This window comes from Lacerta agilis, chromosome 10 (genome assembly GCF_009819535.1).
Source record: "Lacerta agilis isolate rLacAgi1 chromosome 10, rLacAgi1.pri, whole genome shotgun sequence".
NCBI lineage: Eukaryota > Metazoa > Chordata > Lepidosauria > Squamata > Lacertidae > Lacerta > Lacerta agilis.
This window is the reverse complement of record NC_046321.1, coordinates 38,255,035-38,269,878: the sequence shown is the minus strand read 5'-3', so window position 1 is coordinate 38,269,878 and position 14,844 is coordinate 38,255,035. Positions and strand designations below refer to the sequence as shown.

The 14,844-nt window shown below is 39.2% G+C and overlaps 1 protein-coding gene across 2 annotated transcripts in view; it reads left to right on the top strand.

Annotated features, from left to right (window-relative positions):
* The window catches only part of METTL25 (methyltransferase like 25), a 44,537-nt gene extending 34,883 nt beyond the window's left edge, over window positions 1–9,654 (top strand). For both annotated transcript variants that reach the window (XM_033163545.1, XM_033163544.1), the window contains 3 exons: window positions 5,877–5,951; window positions 6,914–6,985; window positions 9,360–9,654. In XM_033163545.1, the coding sequence (XP_033019436.1) occupies window positions 5,877–5,951; window positions 6,914–6,985; window positions 9,360–9,464 (252 nt within the window). In that variant the 3' untranslated portion in view covers window positions 9,465–9,654. The remainder of the gene's footprint in view (window positions 1–5,876; window positions 5,952–6,913; window positions 6,986–9,359) is intronic.
* The last annotated feature ends 5,190 nt before the right edge of the window (window positions 9,655–14,844 follow it).

Here is a 14,844-nt window from a genome sequence, read left to right as displayed (position 1 = left end):
GTAGATGTGTCTTAAGCTACACATACTTATCAGTTCCAAATTGTTGCAAGTGGAATATTTGGAAGATTTTATTCCACTCTTCCAGTTTAATTTACTGTAATTAATAAGAAGGAAAAAGTTACAAATCAGTGATGGTGGAATAGCAGGAATTGCAGCTGCCAAGAGCATTATTATTATTATTATTATTATTATTATTATTATTATTATTATTATTATTATATTAATATTTTCTACCCCGCCCATCTGGCTCGGTTTCCCCAGCCACTCTGGGTGGCTTTCAACAGAACATTTAAAACAGAATAAAACTTCAAACATTTAAAAACTTTCCTAAACAGGGAAGGATTCCTTCTCCCTCTTCAGACACCACATCCTCACTGTAAATATTAAGTAGTGCTGAAGATAATTATTTGGATGTTGTTTTCTGAAATAGGGCCTTGCATCATATACTAAGGGATTTTTTCTGTATGTATAATAAGTAATATATGTATGAATTCATGCATATGGTATAAATTCCGTTTATGTCTCTATTCCCAGGGACATGGAGACCGCAGTCCTGTGCACACTTGCTAGTGAATAAGTCCCATTGAAATAAATGGGAGTAGTGTCCAAACGAACATGTGTTGGATCGCACACCACATGTTCAATAGATATGCTTTGAGCAGGGTTTTTTTTAAATTAAAAATATATATCACTAAATTAGCAATATTGGTTTTGTCAGTAAAATTTGATGTTCTCCAGAACACTTTATTTCTGAGAAGTTTCCCCCACCCCATATGTGGGAAGCCTCACAGATTATTCTGTTTACTGAATTGCATTTTCAATTTCTTGCCCTTTTTTGACATCATCTGGAACTTATTGCTACATTTATTGGATATAATGTGTGTTTGTTATTTCTGGTGTTTTCTTTTTAACAAGCCTGTATTTCTAAAGAAAACCTGCAAGAGCCATTGTTCTAATGCGTTGACATTGGTTTTACTTCAGGCAGAAATCAAATGCCTGTGATCTAAAGATCTCTTCAGACTAAGCAATTTGGATTGAAGCCCATTTAATTTCAATAGAGGAAGTTACTTTAAAAATTGAGAATTAGTTAGAAAAGAAACTTAACACACACAACTAAGAGGTTATTAGAAAAACGCTGTAAGCAAGGCTCAAATGGATCCTGGATCACAAATTACAATCTGTACAGCATTGCCCAGGATATGCAAACATGGCTACATAGCAAATTAACTGAAAGTAACCTTTGGAAAAAAAGTGGATAAGATTAGTACCTAGTGATTTGTTACTTTTACATTTCTCGATAAGGAGTGGAAAGTCCTATCTTGTCACCACTACCGGTATTTTCTTCTGTCCTTCAGCCTCTCTTTTTGAGAAGTTCAGACATGGATACCTATCTTACATTTTCTGTAGAAAAGACAAGTGCAAAGAATTAATTCAGTTTCTCTGCAGCCTCTTACCCCCCTCCCTTAACACAACTTATCATTCAACAGTCCAAGCACCTCCTTAGCCTGTTTCTCTCTTCTCCTTTAGCTCAAACAGGAGTGCAGTCACTGTCTTTAACCCTTTTCTAAAGCCTCTTTGAAGTAGCTCTCACATGTGAGCTGCTTCAGTAACACTTTTGCACATGGCTTTAATACCCACTCAGCTGATGTACAGGTATTAAATCCTGCTGCCTTGGCTGTGCAATCTTGTTCCCTGCTGGGAATAGGGCAGCACAGCCAAGGCAGAATTAAACCTTGTCCTCCCACCCATCAGATGATTATCACCAGTGACATTGGCTGATGGGCATGGTTTGGAGAAAGTGGCCTCACAGACTACATCGGAGCCTCTGGCAGGGTTGTCTTTGGTCTGTGCTCTCCTTTAAGGTCAAGCACTTCGGCTCAGTTGTCTTGGTTCAGAGACTCTAGTTTTAGCATACAAACACATCCACTCTGAGTATAATCCCACCTGGAAGTCCCATGAACCTGGGACCTTCTACTCCTGGGTTGTGACTTCCCAAAGGCCCAACATTATGGTTCTCTTCATGGGCTCTCTCCCATTATGGAAGCCATGTCGTACTGTACGTTCATTTCCTACCTAGTTCTACCTTGTCCCTTTTTGGGTGATCAGAAATATTTTCACCCTCATTCGCTCGAGATAATTTGTCCTGATGAACTGGATGCTTTCCAACTTCGAACAGCTGCACCCCAACAGTTCATTTTAAAAGCTGCTCTACAACCTTTTTGATGTTAAGTACCATCTGTGCCAATCTAGCAGTTAGAAAGAACGCTGTGCAAGTAGATAAATAGGTACCGCTCTGGCAGGAAGGTAAACGGTGTTTCTCTGTGCTGCTGTGGTTTTGCCAGAAGCAGCTTAGTCATGCTTGCGACATGACTCGGAAAAACTGTCTGCGGAAGCGGACAAATGCCAGCTCCCTCAGCCTGTAAAGTGAGATGAGTGCCGCAACCCCAGAGTCGTTCACGACTGGACTTAATTGTCAGGGGTGCCTTTACCTTTACCATCAGTATGGTTCTGCTCTGGTTTGAGGAGAGCTTATCACTATTTTAAGAGCTGGCTTGTCACAAAACACTCCCCAGGGACTAAGAAATCCACATCCTTGTCTGCGCACCTCTGTATAAACCACGCATGAGACCTCTCAACTCAGCCTACCTAGCTGGCCCCGCTTGTGAAACAGGAAGCATCCAAAAGCTGGCTTGTGGGCCCTGGTTTTCAGCTTCCTATGTAGAAAACTACATTTTGTTTCCAGGAATTTCTCCACTGTTGCTTACTCATCCTGCCAGCCTGTCTAGTCAAAGCATTGGCAACCTTCACACTAGGCAGGCTAGTTAGCATGCAGCCCAGACACCTGTCAAACATCTCTTTGCACTTCTAAGGAGTGAATCACGCACTACTAAGGCACACGCACCCCCAATCCCTGGAGGTGTGTCCTCAATGTGAGAGGATATCAGTTAATCCCCCAAGGATTGAGTCAGCCTTAAGGCATCACTTTTATTTTTCTTGGAGTGACACCCTCTTTCCTTGAGAACCTCATGCTTCATGATAGCAAAGGAGCTGTCAAGTGAGCCACAGAAGCTCTTGGGACATTAAATTACAAGCCTGAGTACGCAAGCAAGGCAAGGAATGTGGGGGAATTGCCCTTCTCCTATTATCTCCTTGCTTGGAGTAGTAGCAGGTGCCTTCATTAGGCACATTGTGTTGATCTAGTTGTTCTTCCCAAGCAGAGGTTGTCTCATTTACTTCTGTGTCAAGGAATACAGAGTTCTTTGTTCATGTATCCAGAACTGATAAACCAGAAAGAAGCTTTGTAGATTTGATAGGTGCCATTTGTTTTAGTGAGATCTCTCTTTGGTACATGCAATCTTCTGCATTATTTATTCAGGAGTCTCACCAAATTCAGTGGAACCTATTCTCAAGTAAACGTACCACCTTAGTGTGTGGGTGTGTTTTGTTTCGAAGCTGTTGAGGGGTTTGGTTTGCCATTCCTTATTAACTTGAGTTATAATGCAAATAGGTCATCCGAATCTTAAATTGTAATGAGCATTTCAGCAAGAACATTTACCAGCCAATTGTGGAAAGGAAGATATAGTCCTGCTGTCAAAACGGGATTGTGAAAGGTTGCTGCTAAAACTGTATAAAGCACATATATTAATGCAGTATTTCAAGGATGGCTGTAGTTTAAATATAAACCAACATGTAATCTGTGTACTGCCAGTGCCAAATTCCAGTTTAATCTGATAAGGAGTTTTAACAGCTGTAATATCTACAAGAATCAGCTGGGAAACTACAGACTTCACTTTAAAATATGCAAACTGAAAATCCCCAGCACCAACAAGGTGTTGGAGAAGAAGGAACGAGTCTGTGGCAGATAAGCATTAAGAATTGAATATATGACATTTCTTTTGAGGCATTCCACTGCTGTCATATAGTGAGCTGATCTCTCCTTTTATGTGAGCATTTGCAGGGCAGGATGCAAGGTAATCTTTAGTTTGTACCTCCTGTAATTTAGGGATCGGTAAAGAATAGTCTTCTTTTGACTCATTTAGATCTCTTCATATCTCCTTCACATGTAAGGTATGAGAAGCTTTCTTGGATTTCCTACGAGTCAGTTCAGACATAAGCAGGCAAATTGTGGTTTGGCCTTAGGATTTGAATTGCTGCACTTCTTTTCTTCATCCCTGGTTTAAACAGATGTCTTAATTAGGCATCATGGATTGTGAAAACCATGGTTTATTTGAACGTCAGCATTGAAAGCCCATTTTACAGTTTTGGTTTGGGGACAAAAGAGTTTTTGCAAACCAGGAGGGGAGGCAGAAAAAAGAGGACATAAACCTCTAGCCTATTCATACTTTAGCTGCTACATTTTAGCAGGGCTAGTATACAGCAGTCTTATGGGTTCAACCCCTGCCCACTTTTTACTTTAACTTCCCTTGTGATGAAATACATTTCTGCACTAAAAATGAGGTTTTAAATTGGGCCGCAAATACAGAAACTTCATGCACCTTCACCCCCTTTCTCAAAGGCCTTCATGGACAGTTTATTTTCTCCCACACCCCCTGAAAATATGCTCTAGAGACACTTTGGACCTTCCAAAGTGTGTGAGAAGTGAAATAAGATCGGCAGGGGGGAGGGGGAATGGGGGGGGGGAATGACCTACACACACTTCTGTCTGCAGAAGCTTCTGCCAGATCCAAGCCCCTTTCACAAAGCGCTACTTAAATTCATAGAAGTGCACTCTTGGATTCAACTCAGAGTTCCCAACCTTGTTCCAAGCTTTTAATCTTCCTCTTATGGAATAACATAATTCAGTAAAAGCAAGTTTTGAATCAGTTTATTTGATTTGTTTGCAATAGGAGATGCCTGAGAAGTTTAGCAATGGACTACAACCTAAGCATTTTCTTTTACCCGTAATGTCGCTAAAATTTCTAGAAGCTACTCTCAGTGGTATCTATCCTTCCCCTTCTCCTCCATTTGCTCTCCTACATACAGAAGCTATATTCTCTGACTTACCTAAGCTTTTTGTTTTCCTGGCTTTTGCTGGTGGCTGTATGGCTTGCAGCATATTTGGGCTGAAACCATACATGCAATTATGGACATGGTTGGAACCAGAATGTGAATGCAGGCCACTGGCTGTGGAATCTGAGGAACGAGTCTTGGACTACCTTCACTGTATAGTTGCTGTTTGTGTAGTTGCACCACACACTGCTCTGATAATATTTAAAATATAGAAGAAGGATGATGTGCTTACTCCCTATGGTTGAATAGCATGAAGGGCAACCATATAATGCACCCATACCAGATTATTTTCCTGTTTCAAAGTATTTTAGCTACTTTGAAACATTCTAGAATGTTGTCTCTTTTACCAAAATGCCCTACGATTCAAGGAGCCTAACCTTGTTTTTAAGAGATTCAGTATTTCATATTCTGATGCCTGTTTTAAGAATGCTTCCCCAAATGTAGAATGGCTACCCCATATTGTATGCAAAGGATCTAGGAATACAGTATTGTCTTCACTTCCAGTAGAGAGCACCAGCCTTACAATGCAATACCAAACATGTTAACTCTGAATTTATGTCCCACTTAATTCAAAGGGTCTTTCTTTCTAGTATAAATGTGCTTAGGGTGGCATGCGTAGAGTGATTTTATCCCCCCCCCTTTTTTTAAAGTATAATTTCTCTGTAGAGCAATAATATAGGTAAGAGACATAAACAATTTTGGGAGTGAAAAATTAGTCCTGCAAAGTCATTATAGTAAGTTGGAAAATTATTGATTGTAAAATGAAATTTCTGTTGGGTTTCAAGTATTTTTAATTAGAGAAAATAATTTTAGTATCTGCCTCAGGTAGGTTTTAATTGCCATCATCAATTTTCCTGTTATTGCAGATTTCAGACAGCCTCATAATGGAGTACTTTGAAAAATACAAGCACAGAATGAATGAGCTGGAAGCTTTTAATATGGTAAAATCACAGTTTCGGAAAAGTTGTTTTGTATGTTTATGTTAGGCCACAGTTGGGTTGTGTTAAACTTTTACGATGGGGTGGATCAGTTTATATTGTGATATACTCTCTACAGGAAGAAAAAACCAACCCTTAACTGGGAGCATATTCTCTTCCAAAATTATATTAGGTGTCAGTAGAATAATGAGAACATATGGAGATTCTTTTTCAAGTATAATAAATGTAAAAAATATATAAAAATGGGCTCCTTTTGAACCCATATTGGTCTCTGAGCGTTCCTTTTAATACATTTCATTGTTGGTTCCTTTTAACAAGATTTCTGCCACTTGCAATGTGTTTTGTGTGCTGAGTTATACCTCAAAGCTACTTAATAATAGATGCCATGCCTATTGCATTTCACAGACTTTGATCTTTATTACACTGATTTTCTGAAGATGTCCAATAGGGTAGACTTGGCAAGGTTGCACATGTATGGTTTTTTTGTTTTTGTTTTCTTCTTGTTGTTTTTGTCAGTGCCCACCTTACTTAATTGTTTTGATGGGAAAGAGTTGAAGAGTTTGTGTCGGGTAGTACAGGATCAATGCCAAGGGCCATTTTGGTAACCTATCGTGAGAAAAAATATTGTAGCTAATTATATATACGTAACTAACATTATTTGTATAACATTTGCATGACCCTATTGAACGACTAACTGTCAGTCATGGACAAATTCTGCCTTACTAAATGTACCTCCTTGTCAGCCTGAGTGAAAAACTTCTGGCCCAGTACCTTTGAAATTCATAATTAATCCCTGTAAAATAATGAGGTGAAATATATAATAATTTCTCTATTTTCAAAGAAGTGTCTCCTGAAATGTAGCACAAAACAACATGGAAACTGTATTAGAGGGACAATACTTTTTTGCGGTAATGGAATTATATTTCTCTCTTGTGGCTAAATTGGTGGCTAAATGTTTCTTTCAGTTGAAAGTTGTTCTGGGACCTTGTATTGAGGTGCTGATTCTTCTAGATCGTCTCTGCTACCTCAAAGAACAGGTAATTCTGAGCAACATAACACAGCAGAATAATACTTTTTCGTGTTAAGAAAACAACAGCAGCATGCATGATTTTCACATATTTGGAAAAGTTTTAAGTGTCCAATCCATCACTCTCAATGTTGTGCCACAGATGTTTTTACTTTGGGAAATCTGTTGCAGTAAAGTTTTTATGTTCTTTTAATTGCATGGTAAATTACCAGTAATAAAGAAACAACATTGCCTAAACAGATATTTTAACTGTTAGTAGTTGAAGTGCTCAAACCATTTTGACTTTGCATATACTGCTGTTTTCTGCATGATCTTAATATTAAGGTAACACCTTTATTTAATATGCAACCAGTTGCTGTTCCCAACAGGTATGTGTTTGTGATACATGGTAGCTTCAGAAATATGGTTCATCCCTAGCTGTTCAAGTAACATGTTAACTGATCCAGAATCAAGTTATCATTGATATGGACTACCAGCAATTTCAATGACTAACTGTAGCAGTGTTGCTTGGTTCTAGGGAATTTTACTGTCCATAAACACTTCGCATTTTGCTACTAAGAAACCCGGAGTCTATACCCTTGGACAAAAACGTGCTCTATGGCAGCTGTAATCTTGGTAAAGGATATGTTTTAGGCTTACTACTTGCAGACCATTTCACATATTCATCCGTTCTCATGCAAGCACTGGATCATATCATCACCACAGTCACATGATCTCACTTGCTTACTACTCCAGAGATTGCCACATGTATGAAATTGACCATTGTGTCAGTACTGGAAATGAAGGGGATGATTTTCATCATCTCGGGAATGAGAAATCACTTCTTCATAGAAAGGCTGGTGGTGAACAAGCTGTGTTTAAATTTGTACATAGTGATTTAAGTAGGAGAGTAGGAGAGTTGTCTTATGTTTTCCCATCCTTTCACCCAAGGAGCAAACTGCATGCATGTGAGTGGGGCTGGCACTGATAACGTGCAGTGAGATTTCTGCAGAATATCTGACCTTTCGCAAGTAATGAACCATTGAATCAATACCTAACTTTTCTTCTTCTTTGCTTTTACAAGCACATCCATTGAGCTGCTCTGCTTTTCCTCCACAATTTAGAATCATAGAGAAGATTTATCCTAAGGGAGTTTTATTTTGTCTGCAGTGCAGCACTCGAACAATTGATTTATACTAAATGTGTGCTTTTGTTCTTGCCGGTTATTTTTAGAGAAACTGTTGAAATATTTAAATAACTGCAACTTTTTTATGGTTTTTTTTTTTTTCAAATGCCAGCTAGTTTTAAATTATGAAAGCTTCAGTTCCACGAGCCCCCCTTCAGCAGGTGCACATAAAACAGCACTTCTCCTTCCCCTGGATTTCAAAAGCCAAAATATGGATTTCAAAAGCACTGTGCAAGTGGGGCTGGAAGTCAGAAACTTCACATGATGTGAGGTTATTACTTCATAGATCTCTAGTGATCTACACAGTAGTATTCTGAATTCGCAAGAAAAAAGGGAAATCAGTTCAGTAGCATTCAATACTGACTTAACTTTGCTAAATTTACTGTTGAATGAGATTTATGCCCATGCTGCTAGCATATCTAGCATTGCTTTTCTGTGCCGTTCTGCTGGCGTTAGTTATTATTGTAGTTATGCCAGTAGCAGCACAAGACGTTTTGGTGCCTGAGGCTGCAAAGCCAAATGAGGCCTCCTGAGCATAATATATATATATATATATATATATATAATAAAACAAATAATTGACAAATGTGCTGCCCTTTAGTGATACCTCCCAAATCTGCCTTTGGCCAGCCCTGCCATACAGCTGACATAGCAAAAGTTGGTCTAAGATATTTTGACTTTGTGTCGGAAGAAAAAGCAACCCAAAGTGATGAAGGCACGTTAATGAAGGCACTTCTCGTCTCACCTGCCTACCTTGTTTAGATAAGAAGTTCTGTTAACTTACGCTGTTGCCACAGTGCAGTCTCCTGCCCATGTTGACAGAGGGCATCTCATAATATCAGCTTGAAGGAGCTGGTGTGAGGCAGAGCATGGGGAAAGAGTTCTGCCTTCGCTTCTTAAAACATCTGCTAGGCTCTTGGGCTAGTGGATAGAATCTGATGAACTAAGAGCTCAGTGTAGTTTTAGTAGCAAATTCACAAGAAATAACTAAGAACAATAAAACAGCCTCCTTTCAAAACCATAGCTTTTGAAATGTAATTGGCAGCAGTGAAACTTCAAGCAAACAACATTGGAGGATGAATGTTAGACACACTTTGCATGTGTTACAGAATTTGTTTGGTGATTTTTATTTTATTTTTTAGGAAAAAACATATTGCCGTATCTGAGCTTTCAAGTCAAATGCCTTTCTGATGTACTCTGATCAAGTATTATTTTACAGGACAACATTGCCTGGTCTGGACTGGTAAAATTATTTGATCCCATAAAATCCCCCAGATGCTTTGCAGTTGTGGCTCTGAAGAAACAGACTTTCACATGCAAGTAAATTGATCTAAAGCTGGGAACTGATACTGCTATTGTACTTTAAACACAAGGGTTTCTTTTTACACCTGCTCTGCTGTTATCAACTGTTCTGTTAATGGCTTCTTTTTAAAGTTTTAATGTTTTATAAATCAGGAAATATGTACAAGAAAAATAAAAATAAACTATCCTTTGCATACCATCAAGTACCTGTAGCATGAAGTGTGAAATTTTACCTTTGACTTACGTGGATAGTACAACAGGATTGTAAAATTTCCATGAAAAATAAGCCAAGCAAGGGGTAGAAGAGAGAGATCCATGATCATATTTCCCACTTTAAAACTTTTTAGAACATTTATCCGCTAATCCCTTTAAACAGCCATCCTGATTTTTTGTTCTGAAGATAGACAGTGTGAAAGAATTTGAACAGTTTGGACTCTACAGGCTTAAAGACTTCATTCCTGATGCTCCCCCACTGGCCAAACACATGTGGAAAAATTAGTTCAGGGACTCAAAAGATCACCTGTCTAGCCTGGCATCAGGTTGGTAACTTTATCTGGCAACTGCATGTTAAGGAACAGGCCTTGTGAGATCTTAATCCTTTGAATTTCTCTTAACACCCTGGATGGCGAGCGCAAGAGTTTGGTATCCAAAATTCACAAGTTGCTTATTAATAAGGATATGAGCACAGTGGATGATCGTGGGTGGGTGGGTGGTGGAAACTAGATTGTAACATCAGTATTGACAATGACTGTTGGAACGCTATGTGGGGAAAATTTCCCTTTAAATCCATCTCTGCTTCCACAAGAGAACTAGTGTTGAAATATTAACAGAAATGGTACATCACATCTCTGTGTTTGACACACATCAGCTTTCCCTGTTCCACCCTTTGTTGGGGAAGGGAGGTGCAAGGATACAACAACCTTCTGACATATGTGGTGGACCTGCAGCAAGGTTGACAAATTTTGGGACCACATTTCCTCCAAAATAGATAAAATAACTGGAGAGCGCATTGTTAAATCCTCAGATCTGACACTTTTGAATCTCTTCCAAGATGAGAATGCTGACTTGCACTTTGAACCTTTAATTGGCTTTTGTTAATGACAGCCATATCAATAATGGCCACAGTCTAGAAGGACCCAGAAGAAGCAACCCTGTCCAATTGAGTTAGCCAAGTTTGGCAGATTGCACTCATTGAAAATGTAACACAGAAACTTATTTTTGGTGGACTGGTTCTGTTTTACTGGATATACAAGTAAGAGCAATAATAATAGAGGGGTCCCTGCAGCATTTAAAACCTTTTCGACGGTGTAATTTTCTTTGTCTTTTCTATGTTTGGATAGAACCTCCCCCCCCCCCCCGATCATTGAGTTTGGTCTAGGTAATGCCCTGTATCTCTGCTGTGTATTGTAGGGCAGTTATTTGATTAAATAAATAAATTCAATAAAGACTAAATGGATAAAAATGAATCTAAATCTCTTACTGCCCTGTCTTATCATTTGCACCTTCATTCAGATGGGGGATTTTTGATTGTTTTTTTTAAGCCAGTAAGAAACAAATGCCTCTTTCCACAGTGCCACTGGCCCAATTTATTTTGGATCCCCCTGAAACTGCTTTTAATTTTTTAATCAAAACGTAAAGCTCTCCAGTCCCAGATTTCCTGTATCATAGCTGTCCTCTTGAAACATCTTCAGTGTCCTTTTGCCCTTATGGGGAGGAAGGTTCTGCCCATCTCATCTGTCTTACCACGGCAGAACTGACTGTGACTAACCTCATTCAGCTTAGCCTGCTGTGAAAATATCTGGGAGAAGAAGCAGGAAGGAACTTGTGGCTGTCTCTTCTATTGCCTACATCTAAGAACATAGTGCAATAGCTGCTGGCCCATAAAGGACTGTGGATACAGCAGTGGATACTGGAAACAAGAAAGATGATGAATGAATTCCCCGTAGAGCTCACACGTAGAAGGCTCAGGAAGCACCCATTGCTGTGATATATTGCTCTGTTATCTCACAGAAGCATTTTCCAGCTGCTCAGTGCTGTCTTGGCTCATCTGCATACTCCATGCATAGTTGTTACTCATTTGTTTTTGACAATCCTACTTTCTAGTTTTTGCGTGAAATAAATGGCATTTCCTACGTATGTTGCATTGACACAAGTGATAGAAATGTGACTGACTTCATCCACTTCTCCCATTACATGGCAAGGCAGGGAGCTGTGACCCTCTGGCTCATGCAGTGATGAATATATATTTGCCTATTTTGGAATACACATGAAATAGGTTGGCATTCAGTAGTGTACCCTCCGCTAACACAAGGCAACCATCAGCAGAACAGGTAGAGGTGGCATTTTCAGTGATTGCTGCTTCTCCTTATGCACTCCCCATCTGCTTCAGAAGCTTCCTTAACCTTCCAGAGCAGATTTGGGGGGGGGGGGCAAGGGACTGAGGAAAAGGAGGAATTGCCAAAAAATAACCTCCTTTACCATATGGTAGAGGAGACACCATCACATATGATTCATAGTGCATAAAGGGGCCCTAAGATTCTTCTCATTGAGAAAATTCATATCTATATTTTAAAGTACATTGCTCAATGTTAAAAGGTTTTTTTCCGGGGGGGGGGGTTGAAATCTATTTTTATTTTAAATTTTCAACATAACACAAATTAAAACTAATTATTTATCCCTTCTGGACTCCCCCCCCCATCCCACCCCCTGGTTTCCAATGTCTCCCCTTTGTTTCCTTACACATCTTATCTTTTCCATTCAATCTCAAGTCCATTAATAACCTTGATACATGGTACTTCATAGATGCGCTCAATGTCAAAAGTTTTTGAAACGATGGCACAATATTTCTTTTTAATTTTTTCCATTATAAGTATATGTTCACAAAGAACTGGGGAATAACATTAGTGTGGAATAAGTTCTTTCCTTCCTCTCCTCTTGTGTTTTTATTACACTTTTATATAACCTTCTTTTAAAAAATTGGCTTCCTTTATAATATGTCACCAAACTTGATGAGATTTTAAGTGTATTACATTTTCATACTGGTTTGTAGTAATCTTCCATCTTCAATTATGATAAAATTATCCTTACACTAGTGAGTGTTCTTGGGGATCTTTCCATTCTGTGGTACCCGTTGCTGCTGGTATAAAATATGTTGTCATTTTTCAGGTTGGGCAACGGTCCATCAAAAAAAAAAAAAGTTTTGAAATTTGAGTAGGAATCATCTATAAAATATTATGAGAGAGAGAGAGAAATATAATATTGTAAAATGTGATTATGTACCTGCGTTTCTCAACCAGCAACTTTTACAGCCAAGCCCCTACTGAAATTGTAATTACACAAGAGCTTCCTTTCTAACAAAAGCTCCATGGTGATGGCTGTAGGGTGGTCCATATACTCTAAAAACCTCTGCTTGGATAAACTACCATATGAACCAGTCTAACTTTGCTGCTTGCTGTTGAATTAAACATGAAAGAGCAACATTTACTGACATGGCGGCATCATGCTGCAATTAATTCCTCTGTGGTTGTGTCCACATGGTTCCTTGTTGCATTTGCAGATAATTATTGGCCCTATGAAGTGACCCTGTGGCATCTGAAGTAGCATATTGCAAATTCATGATTTTCAGGGCACGAGCTCTGCACATTCTGCAACTAACTGAAAATGCCCTCAGACTCTGTAGGTAGTATGGATTTAGTTACTGGTGCTACTGGCTACATGAAGACAAATTTATTTGTTGATGTTTTCATTCTTATGAGTAGCCTCATTAAACCTGCAGATGTTCTGTCAGTGGGAAGTAAATGAGAGATTGCTATTTTAAGTCACAGCACTTTTTAATAACAGTTTTACAGCGTATAATGTAGATGAGAAACCTGTTCCCGTGCATAAAACTTAGTTTATTTAATTACCTCCAAATTAACAGCATACATATTAGAATCATGTATAATTAGTAAAACAGACATTTAATATGAATTGTTTTGAAAGATTGCATAGAAAGCAAATGATTACTCACTAGAAGTCAATAGTTGTTGTGTGACAGGGTTAAAGAATCCCAAACGTTGCAATCATAACCCCACTTACCTGCAGTTGAACTCAGTAGGACTTACTTATGAGTAAAAATAGGATTGCACTATATAATATTGCTTTCTACTATCCCTAAAAAAGAAAATCAATTTCTCCTAATGCTGGCATAACACTGTTAATGTAAAATTGCTAAGAAATGTATTCAGGATTATTATACTGTGCTTTTAGTGGTGTGTATGTGTGTGGTTGAAAACTTTCATATTAAAAAGGAATTCCCATTGGATTAAAGCTATTGTGATTCTTATAAATTAAAAAATTGCCTGCTTTTCATGAGGTCCCGCCATGAATTAATGCACAAAAGAATGTGCCATCTATTGTCCCTACTTAAGTAACTGGGCAAGAATAGAAATCTCTGGCAGCCCTAAGAGCTAAAGGCAGTCCCTTTTCTATCTTCAACTCTTGTTTCTTATGTCAGGATGTGTGTCACGGTATCAGCAGCCATACCCAAGTATCAGGCTGAGAGCACCACAGCAGGAGCCCAGGAAAAAGTATGAAATGAGATGGCAGGTGTTACTGTTGGATAAGATAGTGGAAATTGTATTCTCTTTTTTGCTTAGGCCGTGTCACTTGAGCAAGAGCAAGAAATGTCTGCCTTTGGAACCTTCTCAAGAGATGGGGTGTCAGCAGGAGCCTGTCTCTCAAGGACTAGGCTTGACCTGTGGCAGGTTTACGGCACAATCCTAACTCTTCCTAATTCAATAGGACCTTTTCCCAGGTGAGGGATTAGGATCACAGCCTTCCTTTTAAGGATTGCTGCCAGGCTCCGGGGAATCGGTTTCCTCCCCCATGGCAGTAGATAAGAAGATCAGATGAAAGAAATGTCTTACCAGTTAGATTCTTTAATAATTACAGTGGGGGGGGGACGTCTCTTACAATGGCGGTGCTCCCAATTAAGGCTCACTTCCTCCTCCCCACCATATTAATCTACATCACTTCCATGTCTTGTAATCTGAGCTTGTACCCTCTGTGCTTTCTGTTCTAACACTTTCTGAGCTCTCCATGTCTTTGGAGAAGGGGGTGAATGCTGTCCAGAGACACTGAATCGGTTAACTCTCTTCTAGTGTTTCTTCTGCTAGCTGTTCCTCATCCAGTGTTTCCCAGCTTCTGCCTTCTGAACTATGCCCCTCTGCAAACCACTGTTCCAAATCTATACTGTCCTGCTCCTGGGAAGATTCAGGATTGGGGGGAAGGGGTGGCTCCCACCATTCTTCCTCAGCACAGTCCCTCACAATTGCATTAAGAAGTGCAGTTCAAGCCAACTAAAGCACTCTTTAGAGACTCCATACCCCAGACACAGCTGACATGGGCTTCTCCACATACTC